The sequence below is a fragment of the Sminthopsis crassicaudata genome, chromosome 3 (genome assembly GCF_048593235.1).
Source record: "Sminthopsis crassicaudata isolate SCR6 chromosome 3, ASM4859323v1, whole genome shotgun sequence".
Taxonomy (NCBI): Eukaryota; Metazoa; Chordata; class Mammalia; order Dasyuromorphia; family Dasyuridae; genus Sminthopsis; species Sminthopsis crassicaudata.
Window position 1 is genome coordinate 148,424,583 of NC_133619.1, and position 25,372 is coordinate 148,449,954.

A 25,372-nucleotide genomic window follows, 5' to 3' on the forward strand; every position below is an offset into this window, starting at 1 on the left:
CCTATCTTACAATATCTATTGATACAAATTCCAATTCTTTTACTAATTGAAACTATGTCCTAGTTAAGTGAGCTAATGATTTCTGGCTATCTTGCTAAACTCTATTACTCTCAAAATGCCATTTGACCTTTAGATGGGAATCAATCTCAGCCATTTTGCTGTTAGTATATGCCATCTATTTTTGTTACGGTGAATGTTTGCCATTTCTCCTAGGAGATTTAACTATAAATTTTGTTTTAGAGAACTTCTGAGTAAATATGTTCATGCTTCAGCACCTTAATGTGTTAATTAGCTATTAACAGTGCTAGTAAATTAGGTCTGTCAGAAATAATGGCCTCCTTGGCCAGTTTTTACTACTATGGTATTATCTAAAATAAGTTTTACCCTCAGGAAATATTAAATGGAAGGTTGTAGGTACCCACATTGCAAAAGATATATCACTATATAGATACTTATAATGATCTTTAATCATGCAAAGATTAGTTCTGTCAATAGAATGGAAAGAAACCAGCATTTATTAAGCACCTACTAGGTATGAGGCACTATGCTAAGTACTTAAAATATTAAATAATTTAATCCTCAACAACTCTAAGAGGTAGGTATTATATTCATTTGAGGAAACTGAGGCAGACAGAAGTTAAGTACATTGTCCAAGGTCAAACATTAAGTATCTCTAAGGAAGTGTTTGAACTAAAGACTTCCTGACTACAGATTCACAGCTCCATTCATTGTGCTACCTAGTTGCTTCTTAAATTATAAGACAGATCTTATCTAATTTATGGATAATTTACTTATATAAATGTATGTATATATGTACACACACACACACACACATATATATATATATATATACACACATACAAATATATGTATACTTATACAAGAAGTCTCCACCATCCATGAAACTGTCCTTCCTTACCCAATTCAGACCCTAAAATATTTTCTATATATAGAAGTTATGCTTCTATATATAGAGTTAACATGTTACTTCAGAGCTGCTCTTAATTTTTTTAATGCCGTGGGCTGCTTCTGAGAGCACTATTTTTAAATAATTGAAGAAAATGCTAAATTTCAGTTAAAGGTTAGTGAAAGTTGATTATATGTATAATTTTTTCCAGTTCAATTTCATAAACTCATTGAATGATATTCATGGACCTCTCTGTGGATTGCTAGGGTTCAGAATCCTTGCTCCAAAGCTATCTGTCTCCTTACCTTCCAACTGATACTCTAATAAGATATGATGCTGCAGTTTTTCAGTTCCTTTGCCTTCATCTTGCCACAAGCAAAAGGACAGTTTACAAGATGTGTCTCTGATGTTTTGAAGTGTAATTTGGTCTATACTTTCCCATGGACATGTTACAAATGTAGTTAGGTAGGTATAGAGAAGAGCATTCTCCGCCTTTTAGCTCTGTTATGATCTTTTAGGAAATCAACTTAAGAATTTAATCACTATTTATAAGTACTGCTTCTTTTTAAAAATGCATTTAAAATTTCCAGACTATAGAATTTATAATTGTAACTGTAAATTGTAAACTGGGACTGCTTGTACTCTATCAATTCATAATGAAGTGAAGAATAATTTCCTATCCTATTCATATATTTATTTATTCGTTCATTTATTTTTAGCATTTTTGTTTTGCCAAGGTCTGACATTTGTTCAGTGATTACAATTGAAGGCAGGACAAAGAAGTTTAAAGCCATAGACTAAAATTAGTCTCTTTGATCATAAAAATGGTAGAGTACTGGCCGAACCTTTGCTGCCAAACAATGAACTAGTCCTGTGACTAATTTATTACATTCTCTTGAAACTTCCCTGAAGTGGAATCCATGGATAGAGTTCTGGGAGACCTGGGTGTGAAGTCAGAAAGACCTGAATTCAAATTCAGCATCAGACACTTACAAACTATGTGGCCTTGAGCAAGTCCCTTAAGCTATGTCTGCCTCTATTTTCTCATCTGTAAAATGGGGATAATAATAACACCTATCTCTCAGGGTTATTGCAATGATTGAGATAATAATTTTAAAGTGAATAGTACAGTGCCTGGCATGTAAGTGCTTAATGGATACTTTTCTCCTTCCCTTTTGAGGATCCTCATTCCAGCTTCCAAACACCAAGCTTGCTACCTGAAGTCTAAATCAGGCTTCCTGATGAAAAAAAGGAGGAATAAAGGGATACCTATCCATGAAGAACTTTTAGGATTCAGTGTTCAGCAGCAGTGTCACAAGTAAAACCATGCCATAATGACTAGCATCCAAATTAATTAGTATTAACTGTATTCTCTGAATGTCAGTGTTTTTATGCTGTTTTTGTAAGGTTTTTTAAAATCACAATAAAATTTTTATCATAGGAAAGCAAAGCTACTTCATAAATTTAATTTTTTTCTTTTTTCTTTTATTAAAGTTTTTTAGTTACAAAACATATGCATGGGTAATTTTTCAACATTGATCCTTGCAAAACCTCTTGTTCCAAATTACCCCCTTCTTCCCTCCACCCCCTCCCCTAGGTGGCAGGTAGTCCAATACATGTTAAATATATTAAAATATATGTTAAATCTAATATACCTCATGAACTTTAAAATAAAAATTATATAAAGAAAAAAGTAGACATCTGATATCTTTGAAAACATATTTTTATAATACAATAAGTTGTGTGCTAAAAAAATCAGTAATGTGTTCCTTTTTCTATTTGAAGTGTCAATTGTCATTTAGGACACCTAAAGAGCAAATGCAGTTTGCATTAATAACTTGGATTTTACTTGTATCAGCATGGAGGAGAAATTAGTTCACTGTTCATAAAGGCTCCCTCCTTAGAAAGAGAAGCTTATCAGGACTTAGACGACACTTTACATTTGGACGGTCTTGAATTTTTTTGTAATTGGAATTTCATATAATAGCTTGTGTCCCTATACTGATATGAAACTTTTGGTAGTATCTGCATGACCTTCCCTTTGGCAGATTATTCTTGTCATAATTGGCCCAAATCTTTGTATCTGTCCATGTATTGCTCATAGAAATGTAGGTGGAATTGGTCTACATTTTAAGGTTGATACTTAATAAACTTTTCTTCAGTCCTTTCCTAATAGGAAGGGACTTCCTGATTCTAAAATTCAATACTAGTCCCTATCAGAAGGGAGAGAAACTTCAAAGTTTGGTGGTTCTTGGAATAATTAAATGGTAAACAAATATATTTTATATAACATATTACTGCACTTACAGACTTTATTCATTCATCTATCACATGTAAGAAAGACACTGTTCTTTGTTGTAGATTCATTAACATCAAACAATAAAAATTCATTAATTTGCATATTACTTATTAGACATTGTGAGCTAATAATATATTAATTCCAAATTATTCACCTCTATTTTTTTTAAAAAACAGATTCCTACTAAATGAAAACCATAGATTACATCAAGTACTTGTGTCTGTGTGAAAATGATAATTTTTTTTTTTTGTTTAGAACTTAAGATTTGTCAGAGCCAAATGACCTTCCAACTAGTCTTAATTAAAAAAGTTTTACTAGAATTAGTTCTCTATGGGGCGTAAACCCTATAGTCACAACTTTCATATGTCAGACACATCTTTTAATATGAGTAAGATTGAGGAAGAGTTTCAGGGTGTGGCATTGAAAAGAGTATTTCCAGTGTCAACTTTCTCACCATAAAATAAAAATGATGGAATTTTAACTATTGCAGTTATTCTTCCAGAAAACTCAAAAATGGGAGTTTTTGTAAAGGGAGGATTTACCTCTTCAAAATAACATAAATTGTTGTAATATAAAAAAATTGTCACATTGTAATTTCAGGTTATATCCAAGCATGCAGAGGATTGATGATTGCTGCTGTCAGTCTGGGATTTTTTGCTACCATATTTGCACTGTTTGGAATGAAGTGTACAAAAGTTGGAGGCTCAGATAAAGCCAAAGCTAAAATTGCTTTTTTGACTGGAGCTGTGTTCATTCTTTCAGGTAAAGAGTAAATTTCCATCTGTTTCATGAATGAAATAAAATTGTTACCCTCATTCTAATGTTAGTATCTTCATTCTGGTATGTTCTAGGACTGTGTTCTATGACAGGCTGCTCCCTATATGCAAACAAAATCACAACTGAGTTCTTTGACCCTCTTTATGTTGAACAAAAGTAAGTACTCTTTTTGTTCACATATCTTAGAATACATCTATGAATATTATGAAGAAACATATATCTTAATGAATAATGAAAATTAGAGGTGTTTGGTTGTATGACTCAAGGCAAAGGATGTATTATAGAGAGGAAACTGCTAAAGCAGTAAGGCTACATTTAATTCATTTATGAACTTTATATAGTGTCTTTTCTTCAAATAGCACTGAATATAATCAGTCATTACATTGAACATTAGAAAATTGAAAAATAATGAGAATTGCTCCTAAAAAAAAGAAGGGAATTAGAGAGGAGGTAAAAATGGGGAAGAGAAAATGAAAAGAAATAATAGAAATTCAAAGTGATGTTTCATAGAGGCCATCAACCTATGTATGTAGCAGAAAGCTTTCTGTGGTTGTATTCATAGTTTCATCTATTAGTTTATTAAAATTGCTCAGATAAGTTTTTAAAATAATTGCATGTAAAAACAATGTTTAACATTTGTTGAGGTTTTTATTTTAAATTCCAAATTCTATTTCTTCCCCTCCCAGGCGTTACCAATCTGATATAGGTTATACAAGTGCAGCTATATAAAACATTAGTCATTTTGTGTGTCTGTGAAAGAAAGAAAGGAAGGAAGGAAGGATGAAAGAAAGAAAGGACAAGGGAAATGAAAGGGAGAAAGAAGGAAGGAAGGAAAGGGAGGAAGGAAAGAAGGAAGGAAGGAAAAAAGGAAGGAAAGAAGGAAGGAAGAAAAGAAGGAAGGAAGGAAGAAAGGAAAGGAAGGAAAAGAAAGAAAGAAGGAAAGGAAGGAAGGAGGGAGAGGGAGGGAAGGAAGGAAGAAAGAAAACGAAAGAAAAAAGAAAGTGAAAAATCAGATGGTTCAGTCTATATTTGGACATCTTTTTTTTTGGAGTTGGACAGCATTTTTCATCTGATAAATTTTTACAGTAAATTATGCCTAATAAAAGTTTTTCAATTAATTTTTTTTCCAACTAAAATTTTATTTTCTTTCCCTTCCAATTCCTCTCATTGGGGAAAAAATGGAAAACAAAATCGCTGTAATAAATATACAAAGAAAACAAATTCCTATACTGATTGTTTCCCAAAAATGCATATTTAATTAATTCATCTTGAATCCATCACCTCTCTGTAAGGAGGTAGATATCATTCTTCATAATTAGCCATCAATAATCAAAGCTGATCATTACTTTGATCAGAGTAATTGAGTCTTTCAGACAGTTCACTTTTACAAAGTTGTTATAATATAGATTGTTCTCCAGATTCTGTTCAGTTTACCCTGACTCAGTTCATATGAATTATCCTTTATTTCTCCAAAACTGTTCTTTTCAAAGTTTCTTATGGGTACTATAATTTGTTCAGTCATTCCCCAGTTGATAGACACTTTTAGTTTCCAGTTTGAAATAGCTACAATAAATACTTTTTTGTATGGAGAAACTTTTCTTCTTTCTATGGAGGTATATGCATAGTAGAGATCTAAAGAAATTTAACACTGCAGTTTTTCTTAAGTTCCTTGGAAACATTAAAAAAGTTTATTTTTTAAAAATCTCAGTTGCAGAGGAATAACTGAATATCAGTGGGCTATTTATTGCCTTTGGACTGTAGGTTGTTGATAGTTTCCTTAAATTATTAATCTAGACTTGGAAAATTCTAAACATACCAATGTGGAAGTAGCAAACTCACTGGAAAAGTATCCTTTATGTTTTGCCTTAAAAATTGTTTTGCCAACTGTTTGGACATGTATACATTGTATTTAATTTATACTTTAACATATTTAACATTTAACATAAATCTGCCATCTGGGGTGTGGGAAGGAGGGGAAAAATTAGAACAAAAGGTTTGGCAATTGTCAATGCTGTAAAATTATCCATGCATATATATGGTAAATAAAAACAATAAAAAAAATAAAATAAAATAATTGTTTTGCTTGATTTAAGAATATGCTTATACATAGATGTATAAAATTGCAGTGTAAAAATATACACTTTTATATACACTGCTTCCCCAGTTAGGATATTCTTTCTTATTTTATTCTATATGTTTAAAAAAACACCAAAATTTCACCAAGTACTTGGAATTATACTGTACTTCTTGCATCCCATAATTGGTGTGATTCTCATCCTAAAATTCTGGGAGAATAACTTTGTAGCACTTGTCGCAGTTTAGGATGTGTGATTTTTACTTATCAAAATCTCTCAGAATGTAACATTCTCCTCTTGATGACAGGGATCCAAATTGTAATTTCAAAGTGTACTATATACTGCAGAGAGGAAATGTATCTTAAAGGAAAACTAAATTATTTTAGTGTTCCTTATTTCATTGAAAATAATCCTAGTTTCTTTGTGTTGGGAAATGGAATTAATTATGAGTTCATATGTACAATATCAATCTATTGTTTTAAGGTTCCCCACCCAGAATAACTACTATTCTTTGTGATTTCCTCTTCTAAGACTTTCTACCTCACCTTGACATTATCTTCCATTTTAGAAATTTTCTTTTAAACTTATTTAAACCATCCCCTCAAAAAAAAAACCCTTAAAAAAACCAAACTGATACACAACACAAACTTTGTATGGAATTTGGAAAGTTAAATTTTCTGGAGACCAAAGTTCTGAATGAGATAATAATAAGCATTTTATAACTTTAAACATTATCTATGTTTTAGCTATAAATATTATTATAATATACTGTTGTTTAACATTTTTAAACTAAAATCTCCAGGCCTTAAAATGTCTTTGCTCATCTTAACATGAGATATCATGTATATTTTATAAACATGTTATCGTTTTCTATGTCTAACTTTTCAGGACCTCATTTGAAGTTTTCTTGGCAAAGATACTTGAGTGGTTTGTTATTCTTCTCTAGCTCATTTTATAGATAAGGAAACTGAGGCCAACAAGGTTAAATGACATTATCAGAGTCCTTCAGCTAGTAAATGTCAGAGGCTGGATTTGAACACAGGAAGATGAATCTTCCCAACACCAGGCTCTGCATTTATCCACTGAGTCAACTGGCTGCTTCTTACAAACTTATAGCTGTTATAAAGTTATGTATAATATTCTCCTTATGTGTCATCACCTATTAATCTTTCCTGGCAACAATTTCTTCATTGAACTTTTTTTAAAATTGTGAATCTCCTCCTTGGAAAGTTACAGTGAATTCAGTCATGTTTAGCCTTGTCAGATAAACATAAATTAATGTTTAGCAAAGTCAGATTTTTTTCCCAAGCCCAATTCTCTTGGCTATTATATGCTTGCTCACCTCATTTAATTTATTATTGGAATTGGTGTGATGTTGTTTTTTAGGTCTAGACCTGTGATTTCACTAGTGGAGGGAATTCCCAAACTGAAAATTTCATTCATTTATATAGATTAGCAGTTCCTTTGTGATTTGTACCCATTAAATCAATAAGTATTTTACTTAGCTAGTTACCAATCATTTAATAAGCACCTACTATGTATCAAGCACTTATTATGTGGCAGTTGTTTTATGTTGTTTGTTGTTCAGTTGTGTCCAACTCTTTATGACCTTAATAAATATCTGAGGCCAGACTTGAACTCAGGAAAATGAATTCCTGACTCTTGGCTTGGCACTCTTTTCATTGTACCATCTAGCTGCTTACTTTATAAGTTGTCTATAGTCTTACTGCCTTTTGCCTCTGTCCCTAAAAGTATAATTACCTTATTGAAGAATCACATAGTCAATTGTGGCAGCTAGACGGTGGTAATGATAGAATGCTGAATCTGGAATAAAAATCTGGGTTCAAATCCTGCACTTGGCAACTGACCATCTCGTCTAATGAGTTTCTTCATCTGTAAAACAGAGACAATAATAATACTTCTGAGGTTAACATGATATAATACTTGTGAAGTGTTTAACAAAACTTGAGTGTTATGTCAATACTAGTACTTATGAATATGTGCCATATAGGAGTTTTTCTCACTCTAAGGCTGGCATTCTATTATTACACAAATATACTATTTCTGCTACAGATCATTTTTGTTTTTTCTTCTATTCCAACATCCCTTTTTTCTTTTTCTTTTTCTTTGAAATATGCAGCTTTTATTTGAAAGAGCTAATTACTTTGCACATATAAATTCAAAGCTTAAACTGAAGTTTTATTTTTCCATAAGAACACTGTAATGGAGATATCCACATAATAAGTGATTTAAATCATTTTGTTTTCTTGTTGTGATAATAATGCCCCTGAAAAGCTGGAAATTGTAGTGGTTGCTATATCTGACCAATGGACTGAATTTGGGCAACTGTCTGGACTCTACCTTGCTCCTCACATAATTGATGTATTTATTATGTACTCCTGGGAGGCATTTTATATTATCACTTTGATTTATGTGATTTTTATCCTGACTCAAAGGAGTTAAAGACTGTTTTCAAATAATGATTAAAAAGTAAAGCACTTAACTTTGTTGGAGTTAATTAAATACATTGGATTTTAAAAAATCTCTTTATATCCATTGACAGAATTGAATGCAATAAACAAAAGAAAGTCCATAAGTTTCAAAAATGTTCTTTTTATAAAAAAATGATATAATTTCAAATATCACAATGCTTAAAATGCTACAAATTGTGATTAAAATACTTTTATCCAGAATATTAAAATAAAACCAATATTTATAAGAATTTTAATAATGAGTAGTATATGTAGAATATACATATTGAAAATTTCCTTCCTCCACCCCAATTGGAGCTAAATGACTTGCCCAGGGTTACACAGCCAGGAAGTGTTAAGTGTCTGAGGACATATTTGAACTCAGGTCCTCTTGACTTTAGGACTGGTGCTCTATCCACTGTACCATGTAGCTGCCCCAAACTTCTTTCTTTCACAGGATACTTCAATTTTGTACCCCAAGTCAGATTTGTTTTTGATTTGAAGGACTCCAGAATCCCTCAGTTTAATAAATGTTAGGTGTAGCAAAAATTCTCATAACTGCTATTCCCTTTTCTGATGAGTCATTGTAAGGATTAAGGTTTTATAAACAATTATGAGAAAGTATCTGGTCTATAGAGACTCATACTGAAATTATCCCATAGAAATAGAAATGAAGACTGTATCAACACACTTCCAGAGATCTACTCTGGTCTTTTTGCTCCAAATATTTCTTACCTAAATATAATATGACTGCATGTCACTTTTCATTTCTCTTTTATTCTGCCTTAGACACAACAATTATTGTCCTACAGCACAGAAAAAGCTAATATAAGGCCATCATTGTTGACATTTTAGAGTCAATACCAAATTAATGTTTGTTTCTCAATTAATTACAATGGAGATTAAAATGAGAAATAGGATTTTCTGATTATTTCCCTCTTGATACCAAGGACAGTGTTACATACAGTAAGAGTTCAATAAATTCATCAATAAGGCTAATAATTTTCATTATCTGTCATTGCTAATTCATTAGAAACTAGCTGTCATGGCATACAGTCATTCTGAGAAAGCTAAATAACTATACCAGGTTAAATCAATTGAAGAATTTTTAAGATTACATGTCATCTCCCAGGAAAAGAAATATTCTTCTCATTCACCCTGTCATGCCACTAATCCATAATATATCCCAAGTTTGAACTGAATGAATCAGCAGGTTCTCTTTTGGTAAAGTGTAATTAGTATTATTTATAATTCAGGCATAAGTTTTATAATTGGTTCATGAAAGTTGGCTTTATTCCTATAGAATTGATTCAACTACCATCATTTATTCATTTCATTCAGCTTCCTGGATTCAGTTTTCCCTTTTCAAATTACAGTTATTTGATTACCCTTTGAAAATATGAAGTTATTAATTTAATTATGATTATTAATAATAAGTTTTCATTGAGAAGAAATGTATGTTTTGTTCAATCAACAAAGATTTAGTGAGTGCTTACTATTTGTAAGGCAGTGTACTAGGCTATGAAATTTGGAATTAAAAATTGTTTTATGTAAGCCAATGTATGAACTAAATGAGTCCTATGCAAGATTAAAGCTTTAACTGAAAAACTGAAAAAAAATTTAGCTAAAAAGAAATTATGCTAGCATGGAAAAGCAAAACAGTGTTGCAAATGCACAAAACATAGTAAATGCTAAAAGATACTTTCTAAACTTTATATAACATTTTACTACAGCAAGAAAACTATCCATTATAATATTTATACTTTATATAAGAAGGTAGTAGATAAATTGTATATTTAATAAAAACTTTATCCATAGCAAATTTGTTTAGTTTTGAGGGATAGGTGAAGTCAAGATTTAAAAATATTCATTTTCATTTAACTCTCCCCATATAGTGACTTTTTGAAGATATTATTTTATACAGTTAGTTACTGAACAAATGCACATTGCTTAGATGGTTATAAATCTAATTTCAATTTTACGACTTTGGATACAGTTCCAGATAGAAAAATTTCCTAAGGTATTTTTGAATCTGCAAAATGATATTCATGTATTTTATTATGATTTTCTTTAATGGTTTTCCACATAAGTTCAAGTAACATTAATTTATTTAATCTGTTTAGCCTTTGTGTTAGTACTTCTCCAGATATGATGGAGATAAATGTATATAAGCAATAAAGAGATGACAAAGAAATCATCTAGAAATCCTAGAATTCCAAACAAGGTTTTAGAAACAAAATCTAAGATTGATATCAGATAGAAAAAAGCCCCCAATAAACAAAATAATATTTTATTGTGGAACATCCATAAAAGGTTCTGGACTGAAAACATTTCCCTGAATATATGTCTCAGTAAAGTTGGCAGATCCATAATTCTTTCCACAATCGATCTGGGTTTTCCTGAGAATCTTCGATTATAGTCATTAATATCTTGATACAATTCTGAGACATCCTAACCCTGATTACCTTCACCAAATACTGGTAAAATTAAGATAACTGTTTGTAGATTGGACAACTAATGGTCCCAAGCATGAACCATATCATCAATATGCATTAAAGCAGGTACCACAAAAAAAGATGTCCACAGTTTGTTTCAAAACGAAGAGAAGTCTGATGCAAATAGATTGGACAGAACATATCAGTGTAGGAATTGCTGCCAAACAACAGCAGGTGCATCCTACTGATCTGTCTGAAGTTGTTACTAAAGCACCCATACTAGCTCTTGTTTATTAGGGTGAAAGTTTTGTTCTTAAAAGAATCTATATCAGTGTAGCAGTGAAAGCAAAACTGATCACAATTGGCACAAGCACTTGGTCACTTATTCCTTCTATAATTGAATCATCCAGTTTCAGACTTTGAATTCCAGATTGATGTTTGTCCATTCCAGTTCAGGTATCAGTAATCATACAGGGGCCTTTAACATATTTCCTCTCATATGTGTAGGCAGATACACAAAGGAACACTGAGAAAGCAAGGACACCTTCTAACTCATTCCATTTTCTTCTATTGGGGTTTTTGTACACTAGTGTTAAATGTTTATGCTGGGACTTTAGTATAGATCACAAGTGATAGAGTTTTAGGGCTGGGAGGAATGTTCAAGATTTATCTAGTCCAACCTCATTATTTCACAGATAAAGAAACTTCTCTAAAGGATTTAAGTGACTTGGTCAAAACCATACAGCAAATTAAGGCAGTGCATGGAGATCTAATGTATATCTCCTGTTTGGCTTTCAATTCAGAGATATAATGGAAACACTATATGATGTTAGTTCTCATTAACCCCAAAGCCTTTCTTTGAGATTGCTTCAACTACCTGATATCTATAGATTACTCTAGACCAAAAAAATAGTTACTTAATTTTATGTAAAACAAAGCACTACATATTAATTAATAAAAATGGCTAAATTATACCAATTTATATAATTATATATTATACAAATTCATAATTATTCTATAAAATTTATTTAAAACTATTAATAAAATTTAGAAATTATCTATGTAGTTCTTATGCAAAAGGTGCAAGGAATTCTATAAATCTGAGAACTGTTCAACAAACTCAAGGACTCAGTAGCATTTATTAAATGTCTATTATATACATAGTCTAGTAAATTGCTATTCCAGAATTTTGATGGATGGAATAGAAGGATAGATGAGTAAAATTCATAGGTAACCCATATACCTTTAGGTATCAGTTGTCCCTTCAGAAGGAAAGCCTGTTCTTCCTTTCCCTGTTCCTTCACTCTAATGAATGTGTTTATGAGAATGGAAATGCCTAAACTTCAGAAACAGGAAGAAGCAGGAAGAATCAATATAATGTTGAATAATAGACCTGGGGGGAATGAGACAAAACAATGGCCTGGAACTACTCTGTGAACAGTCATATCCCAAGGGATTTTCTATGGATCTGTGATTTCATTGATGTGGTTACAGCTGCAAATTACAAGCCATCCATGCCTTCTGATTTTGTGGAATTCTTGCCCATACTTTTCCAAAAGTCCATTATAGAGACTCTCTCTATAATGCTACATATTTTCTTCTGATTTTTTTTTAATATATCATGGATACTGGTACAGTACATAGACTATAACCTATTAATCCCTTACTCTTGCCATATATCTGATACACTTCATTTTTTTAAATCATACATACAGCTAAAATTCTACTTTTTGAAATAAGCTTTTTCTGATTCTACTTAATGCTATGTATGTATACGTATATATATACATATGTACATATGTATATATGTATACATATAATCAGTTGATTATCTGTTATCCTGTATGTATCTTGTTTCTATATAATTGTTTACATGTTGATTCTCCTCAAGACACTATGAAATTCCTCAAAGCAAGATTCCTGAATATATGTCTCTTGCTTTTTTTGTATTCCTAGAAGACTATCTCTTGCTTTTTTTGTATTCCTAGAATTTAGCACAGTATCCCATTTACACAGTAGGTGCTTAATAAATGTTTATTGACTATTATTTCCTCAATTAAAATTGTGAATATTAAAAGAGAGACTCTTACTTATCTACTTGTATCTTCAGCCCTTAGAAAAGAGTTGACACATATTAAGCACTTAATAAATATTTCATTCATTCATACATTTATTCATACATTATATCTCGTATGATTTATCATGAATAATTCATTATTGATAGGATGCTGACACCTATTTACTACACCCACTACTCATTCCATTTCTCTGTGAGACACATTATTCTGAGATTCCCTGACTTTGGCCCAAAAAGCAACATCAAGAGAATATTTTAATATTTTGATGGACCCACAATTTCATTCATATGTGCAAGAAGTTTGAAACTCTTCTCATTTTGTATAATTCTTGTTCATGTCCTTTTGTAAAGAGTTTATGGTTCTAGAAGTAGGAGGTGAAATTAGGAGAAGGATGGTAAGGAAAAAAGGAAAAAAGAATTTCAAAGGGGCAAAGCAGCTAGTGAGGAAGAGAAAGTTGGATAGTTGGGAATAATTCAGTTTTTACTGTGGAGTTTTTCCTGAATTAGCAACTCTGGAAAGGAAGTCATCAGTCAGGAGAGTAGTGCAACAGGATTAAATTTTCTCAAGATTGGGAAGGTGGTTATAGAAGAGGAAGAGAAAGCCAGAGAATCTAAGACTTAGAGACTTACAGAATTGCCTAGGACACCAAGAATTTAAATGATGAATGTGAGATCATAGAGACAGTATGTATCACAGATTCTAATCTTGAACTCAAGAATTCTTGACTCTAATGCCAGCTTTCTAAACTCTCTACTGAGCCACTTCTGCCAGTCCTGTCATTTCACAAAGGAAAAAAAAAGATAATTTAGAAAAGTTAAATGACTTGTCCAAACTGACATAACTAAGTAATAGCACTATATAGATTAGGTACCTTTGACTCTCAATCCAGTGTCCTTTCCATTATGTTACATCTTTCCATCTTCAGACACAGGGAAAAAGTGGAGGCTAGAGTGCGTTGCCTCCAGAATTGTAGTAAAATAGGCTATTGTTTGCTTTCTCACTTCTCTCATGGATGAAAGCAAGGTCAGGTAACAATAGCATTACAAGGTTCTATAATTTACTCAGACTAGAGGAGGTCCTAGGGGTAAAGGAGGAAAGAAAATGATTATTTTCCATCTTAATAGTACTCTTCTATTAGCACATTAACATATATAAGCTACCAAAAACAATGGAAAGGAAAGGAAAGAGGATTACATTGAGAAAGGAGATATGATTTGGGAAAGTTTATTGATGCCAATTAATTACTTCCTGGAATAGCTTTCTTTAAAAAAAGAAAAATCTGTATTTTATTGGCCATAGGAAACTCCATGAGGAATCTAATACCCATAAAGATCAGCAACGTTTTTAAAGAGTTGCCTAGCAATATAATAGTTGGCCCAGGTGTTCCTGGTTGCAAGGAAGTTGGCTCTTCTACCAAGTAAAATCACTACCTTCTACATAATTCTGTGACTGTAATTAAAATTTCCCCTACTTACATCTTGTTCGTATGTGGCTTGGTATATAAACACCAGTTAGGGGGGGTTATTTAAATTTCTTTTAAGAAAATGTTTCTTTATAGTTTGATAACCAAACTTGAGATTATATCTCATAGCTATGTAGCACAATTCTTAGGTTTTTATATTATAGTTGAAACTTTGATATGGATTCATAAGACAAAAGTGAGTAAAATGGGTTGTGGTTGTCTTACAACAAAAATTTGTAAAGGCCTATATCTAAAACATTGCTCCAGGAAAAATGGCTAATGTCCTGCATATTGCCTGAAGAAAATAGAGCTGAGGTAGTAGAGGTAAAAATATGACTTTATTATCAGACTGTTTATATTTAAGTTAATGGTTTTTGTTCTTCAATTCCACCTTGTACTGGAGAAGGTCTGTCCTTTACATTAATCTTTTGGATTCTTTTTTTATTATTATTAATGAATTTTGACATGACTAAATTTTTGAATTTTGATATTTCACCATGAGATTTTATTATTATTTTTCTTTCATTTTGCTTCCTTCCTTTTATTATATACTACACTTCTGCCTTATTCCAATAAATACTCAGTGCCTTGAAAAATATTTCTCAATTCTTTCCTTTAGGCTGTTTGAAATTAAATTCCTTCTCTTTTCCAAAAACAAAAAAAAACCCCAACCATACCACAATGTCCCCCAAAAAGTCAACAAAATTTCCTTCCTAAATCTTATAGTAACAGATACCTCTGAATATGATTCATCCATTCCAAAATGATGAAACATTATGCCCACTGTCAATTAATAGTTCAAACCACAAATTTCCTGAAAGTCTTCTGTTGTTTTTCTTTCTTTTCTTTCTTTTTTTTCTTTTTTTTTTTTTTTTAAAGAAAGCTATTCCAGGAAGTAATTAATTGACATCAATAAACTTTCCCAAATCATGTCTCCTTTCTCAATGTAATCCTCTTTCCTTTCCTTTCCATTGTTTTTTTTTTTTTTTTTTTAAGTTCATTGAGCATAATAACACTACTTCCAAATCTTGTCTAATTAGACTCCTTCTGTGAGCCCTGATAATAAGGTTCGGAGGAGATACGTGTCATCTTCCCATATTAGAATATAAGCAGTTTATCCTCTTTTAGTCTGTTATCACCATTCATTCATGTTTAACTTTTTATGTTTCTTTTAATTTCTATATTTCTACTTCAAAGTGTCTTTGAAGGGCTGATCTTTTCAAGAAAAGTGTTTGAGAGTCTTCTATTTCATTGAACATCCATTCCCCTCCCCGCCACCCAATAGGATTAGACTCAGTTTTGTTGAATGAGTTATTTTTGATTGTAAGCCTATACTCTTTGTCTTCTGGAAAAATGTATTTCAAGCTCTACACTTCTTTATATTTGTTGCTGTTGTTGTTCAGTCATTTTAGTATTGTCTTTGTGACCCCATTTTGGTTTTCTTGACAAAGATATTTAAGTGGTCTGCTGTTTCCTTCTCCAGCTCATTTTACAGATGAGGATCCTGAGGCAGACACAGTTAAATGATTTCACCCAGGAACACATAACTACTAAGTGGCTGAAGACAAATTTGAATTCACAACAATGAGTCTTCCTAATTCCAAATTTAATGCTCTATCCTCTGTGCCACCTGTCTATCACAGATTCATCTGAGATTGAACTTAGGACTTGTTTCACCCAATGAGAAAATCATGTTGGGTCCTAAAGCATGCAATTCTAATTGTTTCTAATTGTGACTTCTTAATACTTAATTTTTTTCTTTTTGGCTGCTTGCTCTTTTTTTTTTTTTTTTTTTTTTTGGTTATCATATTATTGGAAGGTTTTATTTTGGGATTTCTTAAGGAAGCAACCAGTAGATTCTATTTTCACTTTTAAGAAATCTGGTTAGCTGATTTCTTGAAATTTGATGTCTATTTTTTTTTCTTCTTAAAATTTTTTCCCCTCAATCTGTTTTCAAGGTCATGTTATTTTTGTTATATTTAGATTATCTTCTATTTTTCTTTTCTTTTTGTCTTTGTTTTAATATGTCCTTATCAAATCATTAGCTTCTACATGGTTTAATTCTAATTTTCAGGAAGTTTGTTGCCTGAGCAAAGGTTTGAATCTTTTAAGTCAAATTAATTCAATTTCCAATTCTTTCTTCCATAACTCTATAACTTTTCTATTTTTTACCTCTAGCTTTCTAATTTCATTGATAAAATATTAAAAAAAAACTCATTGCAACTATTGCTTCATGTCTTCTTGAAATCCTAATTGAAATTGTGTTCATGTTTGGAATATTCTTCTTTTTCTACGTGTCTATCCTTGTTTTTAAGCAATGAGATAAAGGTATAGATAGCACGATTATCAAATATTTATAGACTACAATATTGAGTGAAATATAATAAAAACAGTGGAAATAAATGTTAAATTCTTCACTTGTTCAAGTCTTATTTGGATATTTGTGAGCTGACATGTAGAATAACCAGAGTAGTGAAAGAATTCAAGAATCAATTGAAGGAACTGGAGATACTTATCCTAAAGGAGAAAAGAGGGAGGGCATGATAACTATTATCAAATATCTATGGGGCAAGGTTTGAAATTGTTCGATTGGCCTCAGAGAGCAAAGAGTTGAAATTGCAGATTTAGGTCTCCAACTAAGGACATCTTTCCCTCCCAAAATAAAATAAACTCCCTTTGGAGGTAGGGACTTCCCTTTCAGTGGACTGTTCGAGCAAATGCTAGATGACCACTTGCTGTTATTGTTCTTGAAGAGGACCAAAGACAGTGAGTGGTGTCTTGATTCCATTGAATTGGATTTAAGTAAGGCAAAACTGTACCGTCAGTCTTTCCCCCAGAGTCTTCAAAAGGCAATGGCAAAAGGTAGATCAGGACTATTTATGACTGTCTTGGGTACAATTAGAAACCTTGGCCTTTTTAAGTTGAAGTTTTTCTCAGATCTCAATTTGTCTGAAGCAGCACATATTCAGTAATTAAAGGCTAGGCAAAAGAAGACCTCGTTTGCCTTCATAAAAGAATCAGTGTGGGAGGGGAACACCCTTAGAGTTTCTGGCAAAAACAGAAACAGTTGTCACCACTTGCAAAATAGGGTGTAGGGAAGTTATTGTTCAGGTTTCAATTGACTTGATATCTTCAGACAGTTTTCCTAAGATTCTGTGATTTGGGGGTGCCGTCTTCTAGAACATAACATACATAAAGATGGCAGCACCAGTGGAATAGGGAGAAATGATACTTGCCCTAAACTATGATAAGCAAGTAGAACCATAGAATTTTTGAATTGGAAGGAATGATAAAGCAAGGCCTCTTAATTTTTTTCCACTTATGACCTCTTTTTTGTCCAAGAAATTTTTCATGACCTCTAAATGTATAGGTATATATAATAGGTATACAAATCAAACATTTACTGATAATCATAATTTCATGATCCCTCACATTCAGTTACAAACCCCATATGGGGTTGCAAACCACAGTTTAAGAAGAGCACTATTAAATGGTGCAAAGAACTGTGCTGATGCAAATAAGAAAAGTGTGGCAATTCCTGCTCTCAGGAAGTTTACATTGTAATACAGGAGACAACATGCATATATGACACGGTTTCAGGTATAAAATAGAAAGATCTAGTGTTCCTAGCTGTGTAGCAGCAAAGCTAATGGCAATGTCTCTTCTTTTACATCCTTTCTAGTGATATTGATGTTGAATTATTTCATAGGAGCAAGGACTGTGGTGATAAAAGAAATACTTTCTGTATTTATCTTTAGTCACTGTGGCTCCAGCATCCAAAGAACCATTAGCCAGGCTGCAGCTCCACAGGGCTTGTTTCCTGGAATCATGACTGTGGGCAGGCTATGAGGGTCAATCCAGAAGCAGAGATCAATGGTCTGAAGAAAATTATATTCCCAGCGTCTTTCATTGCAATCTTGACTTGCCAGATGCATGCCATTCTCATCTCTTCTTCAGGATACCTTGCTTTTTCTGCCTGCCTGCTCTGAAGCTGGTGAAGAGGGTTGCTAAATGCTTTGAAAATTCCCTATTTCAATTACCACTTTCAATCTATTAATTACTACTCTCAAGATCTATTTTAGATTCATCATTTAAACATATTGTCCTATTCATGACAGTTTGTTGCTGTTATATTTCAGTCATATCTTTCTCTTTGAGACTCCATTTGGGGTTTTCTTGGCAAAAATATGAAGTACTTTACTATTTCCTTCTCTAGTTCATTTTACAACTGATGAAACTGAGACAAATACAGTTAAGTGACTTGGCCAGGATCTTCCAGCAAATAGATATCCAAGATCAGGTCTTTCTGACTCCAGGCCCAGTGCTCTATCCACTGCACTACCTACCTGCTCCTAGCATAACTCAAGATAAATTTAATTCTCAATTACATTAATGAATGATAGCAAAAAAGATAACTAGAAATAACAAATTATTCCAAAACAACATATTTGGCTTTGAAATTAGCTTACAAAAAATAGTTGGTTAGGGGAAGTATCAGATTTTCATTATTAATTATATTTGACTTGGGGTGAGAGGTATGCTGCATCCTCTTCATACCAGCTCACACTATTAAAGGTCCAGTGCAAACATACTTCAGAAATAAACAAAAATGTAAATGAGGGCTTGGCTTATTGTTTTGTAGTATAAAGACTTTAATAAAGTAGTGAAAATGCATTAATAATGCAGATTAAATTTTAAAGTGTGTCCTGCATGCATTTTGGGGGAGTCAATTGTTAAAACATTTCCCAGTACACACCTATTTGGAGATGTTATTAAAGTTACTTCAACTATTACTGGAGAAGGCAAAATTTTTTCATAATTGTCATGTTTATCCCCCAACCACATGATAAGTTATTAATCATAATTATTAAGAAAAGAATGACCCTGGGGTATGCAGGTATATAAAATGGTTATAAAAAGCAAATATTTAGTGATAACAAATTATAATTTCACATCCTCCCATATTCAGTTATGTGATCCCATTTGGAGTTGCAAGGACAGTTTCAGAAGCTTTGGGGTAGAGCACCAGATTAAGTGAAAACCCAGTTTGTATGAGTCACAGTTGGTATTTGAACCTAGACCTTCCTGATTACATGACTGTCCTCTATTTATTATACCATACTTTCCCACAAAATCTTTTTATGGAGTTTGTGCATTTGAGACATTTAATAAGATCATAGAACTAGGCTTAGAAGGAAGGGATTTTCATTGACTTAATTGATGAGGAAACAAAGGCCCAAAGAAGCTCAATGATTTGCTTAAAAACAAAAGCTAGTATCAGTGGCAAGATCTGAACTCATGAATGCTGACTCCAGAGTCAGTGCTCTTTCCATCATACCACCATCTCTTTATGACTGTTGCCTACACTGGTCAGATCAAGCAGATAGTGACAAATATTCAAATTGTTTCATTCTATTTAGACATATGGCCTTAGGGACTTGGAAATATGCATTGTACTTTATTGCTCTCAATACTTATAGATCTCTTGCTATTATCTTCCATTCCCATTTTGTTCATATATGTTCATAGAGGTTTACTTTAAGCTCATCTTTTCATATTTAGGAAAAAAGGTGGTAATATTTACTTTGTAAAGAATATAAGGCTCCTTGCCCTTTGTTCCATTTCTATGGTGGTGATAGACTCAGCTAGGTTAACTCCCCTTGGTGAAAACAGGGGTGCTAGGAAAATACAAATTACAGGGTGTTTTCTGTTTGTTTATGGAATGGAGATTTGTCATGTCCCAGGAGAGCTTGAGAAAGGTTGAGTTTACAAATTTTTCTTTTAAGAGATTTGCCTTTGGCATATATTTGGATAGATAGGATATTGTTAGAATATAATTCTGTCTCCAAACAACCACCACAAAATCAGCTTTTACAAAATACCATAAGCAAATAATTGTGAGTTGAGGTTGCTAGAGATTTATTCCCTTCAACAAAATGAAAAGAAGTTTCTGGGAGAAAAACCATCAAAAGACATAAAAGCCTTTGTTCATATTTATAGTAAGAAAAGGGGTTGAAGTATACAGCATGGTTAAGACATATATACTTGTGTCTGACTCACCTTGCAATGAACTAACATATTTAAAAGATTATCCTGGGCTTTTTCAACAGAATTCAAGATAGGAAATATGTAATGATGCTGAATTTGAAACTGAATCCAAGATTGGTAGCCTAAAAGAAAATTCCATTAATAAATAGGATCAAGGGATTCCAGTTTTAGAACTACAAAGGACCTTGCCAGTTATCTAGGGTCCTGCTTTTTAAACTGTGATTCATATGGGTTTTCATAATTGAATGTGAGGGTCACAAAATTATGATTTATTATCAGTAATTGTTTGACTTGTATTTTATATGCCCGAGGTCACATAAAAAATTTCTTGGTCAAAAAAGGGTCATGAGAGGAAGATGTTTAAAAAACCCTGATTTAAACCAATTATAGGTGAATTGATATCTTTAATCCAGTGCCATGATTTCACTGGTACAGGGAGTTTTCACTGGGGAAATTCCCTCTTCCAGTAGAGATCAGTAGTCACTCTGTAACTTATGAGTCTTTAGAGAATTGTCTGGAGCATTAAGGGAGAAATAAAGGATCATGCTCAGGATTACATAACATGTGGCAGAAATGAGACCTACATCTAGGTCTTCCTGCTTCTGAGGCTAGCTCTTTAGTTCATTTGTGCCTATCTAATTATGTCAATAATTAAATGTAATTTAATACAATATAAAGTTGCTTTACTTTGCATTCATTAAATGGCATGTTTCAAATATTTCATTTTAACCAGTCATCTACTGCCTCATACCACTCATACTACAAGGGGTTAGAAGGATTATGAAACTTTCATTATCTGAATCTGGATATTTTTTTCAATCACATCTTTTACACAGGGACTATTCTTTCCATCCCTTAAAGGCAACTAGGTGGTTGAGTAGAGTTCTGGAGTCAGAAAAATCTGAATTCAAATTCAACCTCAGACACTTAACAGTGTAATTCTGGACAAATCACTTAACCTATCTCCATCTGCTTTCATTTACTCCATAATACAACAGAGATAATAACAGCACACCTATCTCCCAGAGTCTGGAGGATCAAATGAAATATCTGTAAAGTGTTTAGCACAGTACCTGGCACACAGTAGGTTCTTAATAAATAGTTGTTCCTTCTCCCCTCCTTTTCCCTTTTCCATTAGTGCCCCTGATCTGTACCATTTGGGGAAATGACCTTGTGTCCAGTTCACTGTCAAGGAACTTATAGCTTTGATACTTCTCAATTGTGTATGAAGTATGAAAATGTTTAACAGTATGCAAACTTGATTGCTTTTTTATTCTTTTGAGATGTAGTCAATGATTTTGCCCTAATTTTTGTTTAAACTTAGATATCAGACCCATTTCTAAACTTTCAGAACTATTACTCTTCTCTTTCACCTTTGAATGACATATCTCTCTTATGCTAAATAATTCAGGAAGATGAGGCAGCTAGAAATTAATTGGACATTCTCTTTGTGTACATTACAGTACAGAACACTCTGCAAGATCTATATTTCCAGAAATAATGTAGGCCTAGAAAAACCCCAGCCAGGCAATCCTGATTATTCTATGGTGGATTGTAAATTCCTTAAGCCTTTACCTACTTCCACAGAGAAACTTGCTTCCTATTCCAATTTGGGAGTACTGCCAGTGTTACCTCAGTTACAGCCACTACATTTCTTTCTAATCTCACTTTCAAATCAGGAAAACAGGTTGCTGGTTAGGGAAGGAGTACAGGGAGTTGGGTCTGCCCTGCCCTTCTCAAAACCACAGAGTTAGACAATGTTGAGGATTCCTCTAACCTAATAATAACAGCAGCAGTACAGTCTGACCAGGTCAACTCCTGGGGAACTGGATAGCTGCTTGACAATATAAGACTCAGGAGTATAAAAGTGTGAGAAGAGCAGAAGGCTAAAGCCAAGACCAAGGTTTGATGGGGATGAGATTACTATATGAAGAAGGAATCTGGAAATCCCCTCTATTTTTGCTTTTCGCCTCCTCTAGTTCCTTTCCTTTCTTTCCTGTGCCCTCTCCACTGTTCTTTTCTATTTCTTTTCTCCTCACTGATTCATCATTCAAAAAATAATGAAATTAGCATTTACTTAGTGCTCTAAGGTTTGCAAAAGCACTTTACATGTTATTTCATTTGATCATCATAATAAACCTCTGAAGTAGGTAACATGATCATCCTCATTTTAAGGATGAGAAAACAGCCTAAAAGAGATTAAATGAATTGCCCAGATTCCAATAGCTAAGTGTTTAAGGTAGGATTTGAATTTGGATCTCTCTGATTCTGCGATATTGCATTCCCCAGTTGTTCTAGTGATAATATTTTTCTTTGTTTTGACAAGTGGGAGTAGGTTGTCCATAGGGTTTTGTGTCTTGTCTGGATAGTCTTTGGGTCAAAAAGAAATTCTTGCTTTATTCTGGCCAGATGTGAAGACAGATATAGTCAATTGAAATATATATATATAATATGGCAGAGTTGGGACCTGCACTTAGGTCTTCCTACTTCTGAGGCTAGCTCTTGCCTGTGGAGCAAGTATAATTTAGTTCATTTGTGCTAATCTTTGTGATTTAGTTTAATAAAATAAAAAGTTGTTTCTGTATGTATATATATATATATATATTCATATATATATAAAATTTGTAAACAGCTGTCTGTATGGTTCCTTTGTTTTAGCCATGAAACTGCTTTTAATTATATTGTACTTGTTTGTCAATTACATGGATTTTTGTTTTTAGTTTTACTGGTATGGAAAAAAGAAACTCAAATTGCTAATAATTTTTAGATACACAAACCATATTTGTGTGGAGGAGCAGAGTACATATTCACTATTTCCATTAGCTATACCAACTACTCTACCACACCACATTCATATATATCCTCATACCCATTATTTTGTGATCACACCCATAAATGCTTCACATCCATATTCATGAAATCAGAGATTCCTTTGTTAGATCATCTTCTTCCATTTCACCTCTTTCTCTGCCTTAAAGCTCCACATCCCATTCTTCATCTGCATTGCAATCTACAATCCTTCTGTTCCTTAGTTCTTTCCAAGGTCATCATCTTAGCTCTAGAGACACTTTTCCCTTCTCCAGTTTGATTCTCCATTTGAACTGTGTCCTCTTTGTTCTGATGAAGATCTTGCCCTACCAAATACCAACCTTAGATTGTTTCCACCATCCACCACCTTCCCTCTTATTCACATGCTGCTAAATGAAGTTGGAGAACATTATAAAGCCATGCTGAATAATTCACTACACGTTTATGTTATGTTGATGTCACTTGTACCTTTACTATAGCAAGGCATACCTTTTACACCTGCCTAATTGATTCACCGTCGTCCTCATCTCAGCAACTTTCCTAAACCTTTTCATCCCTTCTCACACTTCCCACAGTTTCTTTCTCCCCACCTTCTAGGCTGGGAATCTTGCCTCATATTTCAACAGAAAAAAAAGAAACAGAGAACTTTCTTTTCCCCTTTCCCTCATCTCATATTACTCATATACATTCTACCAGTATTTGTTCTTTTATCACTTCTAACCTCTATTTCACATGAAGAAGGGACCCTTTTCCCTGCCAAAGCAAACCCCTCTCTCTCTATGCACAAAAGATCCCATTCATCCTGTCTTCTCTAACAGATTTCTCTTTATTATCATCTCTGCTCTCATTCATGTTAAAACATGCTTCTTTTACTTATTTTAAACATGCCTATGTCTTCAATTGATCCATCCATACCTTCTAGTTATCTTTCTATTCCTTCATTTTTAGGCTAAATTCCTTAGAAGGCTGTCTGCAATAGATGGCTCCTTTTCCTTTCCTCTTGCTGTTTTAACTCTTTTCTGACTTCCAATCTAATAATTCAACAAAAATTCTCTCTCTAAAGTGACTAATGATCTTTTAATTGCCAGATTTGATGGCCTTTTCTTAGTCTTTGTCTTTCTTGATCACTGTAACTTATGACACTATCCTTTCTCTTGGATCTCTTGGATCTCTTCTGTATTTTAAGAAAAAATGTATTTTTATTTTTATTTCTAAATTCTCTTCCTCCACCCATCCCCTCACTGGAGAAGGCAAGAAATACAATACTCATTATAAATATGAAGTCATGTAAAACATATTTCTACATTATTATATATGATATTATTAGTAATAAATTAAGAAAAATAAAGTGAAAAAATATTCTTTAATCTTCATTCAAAGTTCTTTAGTTCTCTCTAGAGAGTGCATATCATTTTTATCACAAGTCCTTTGAAATTGTCATGGATCCTTGTATTAATTAAAGTTGCTAAGTCTTTTATGGTTGATTATTGTTTGAATACTCCTATTATTGTGCTCAATGTACTTCTAATAAACATTCCCCTGATTTCCAATTCTTTGACACCATGAAAAATATCCTATAAGTGTTTTTGTACACACAAGTCCTTTTCCTTTTCCTTTGTTTTCTTTCAAGTACAGACCTGATAATAATATTGTTTAGGTCAAAGGGTATTCACAATTCTATACCTCTTTGAGCATAGTTTCAAATTGTTCTCCAGAATGGTTGGACCATTTTACAACTCCACCAATAGTTCATTAACATGACTATTTTTTTCATATTCCCTCCAGCAACTTATTTTCCTTTCTTGTCATGTTAACCAATCTGAGGGGGGTGAATCTGTGAGTTGTTTTAATTGAGAAATGCAAATTATATGCACCATTCCCCAGGCAATAAATGGTCAAAAGATATGAACAGTTGGTCAAAAGATATGAACAGTTTTCTGAAAAAATAAAAGTAATATGTAATTATAATAAAGTGAAAAAACTGTTCATATCTTTTGACCATTTATCGCCTG

At 32.8% G+C, this 25,372-nt stretch overlaps 1 protein-coding gene and 1 pseudogene across 1 annotated transcript in view; one reads left to right on the forward strand and one right to left on the reverse strand.

Moving 5' to 3' along the window:
* The window catches only part of CLDN10 (claudin 10), a 36,583-nt gene that overhangs the window by 5,538 nt on the left and 5,673 nt on the right, over nucleotides 1-25,372 (forward strand). The window contains exons 2-3 of the mRNA XM_074299361.1: nucleotides 3,807-3,968; nucleotides 4,058-4,139. Of these exons, the coding sequence (XP_074155462.1) occupies nucleotides 3,807-3,968; nucleotides 4,058-4,139 (244 nt within the window). The remainder of the gene's footprint in view (nucleotides 1-3,806; nucleotides 3,969-4,057; nucleotides 4,140-25,372) is intronic.
* On the reverse strand, nucleotides 10,545-11,410 carry LOC141559581 (E3 ubiquitin-protein ligase RNF170-like; annotated as a pseudogene).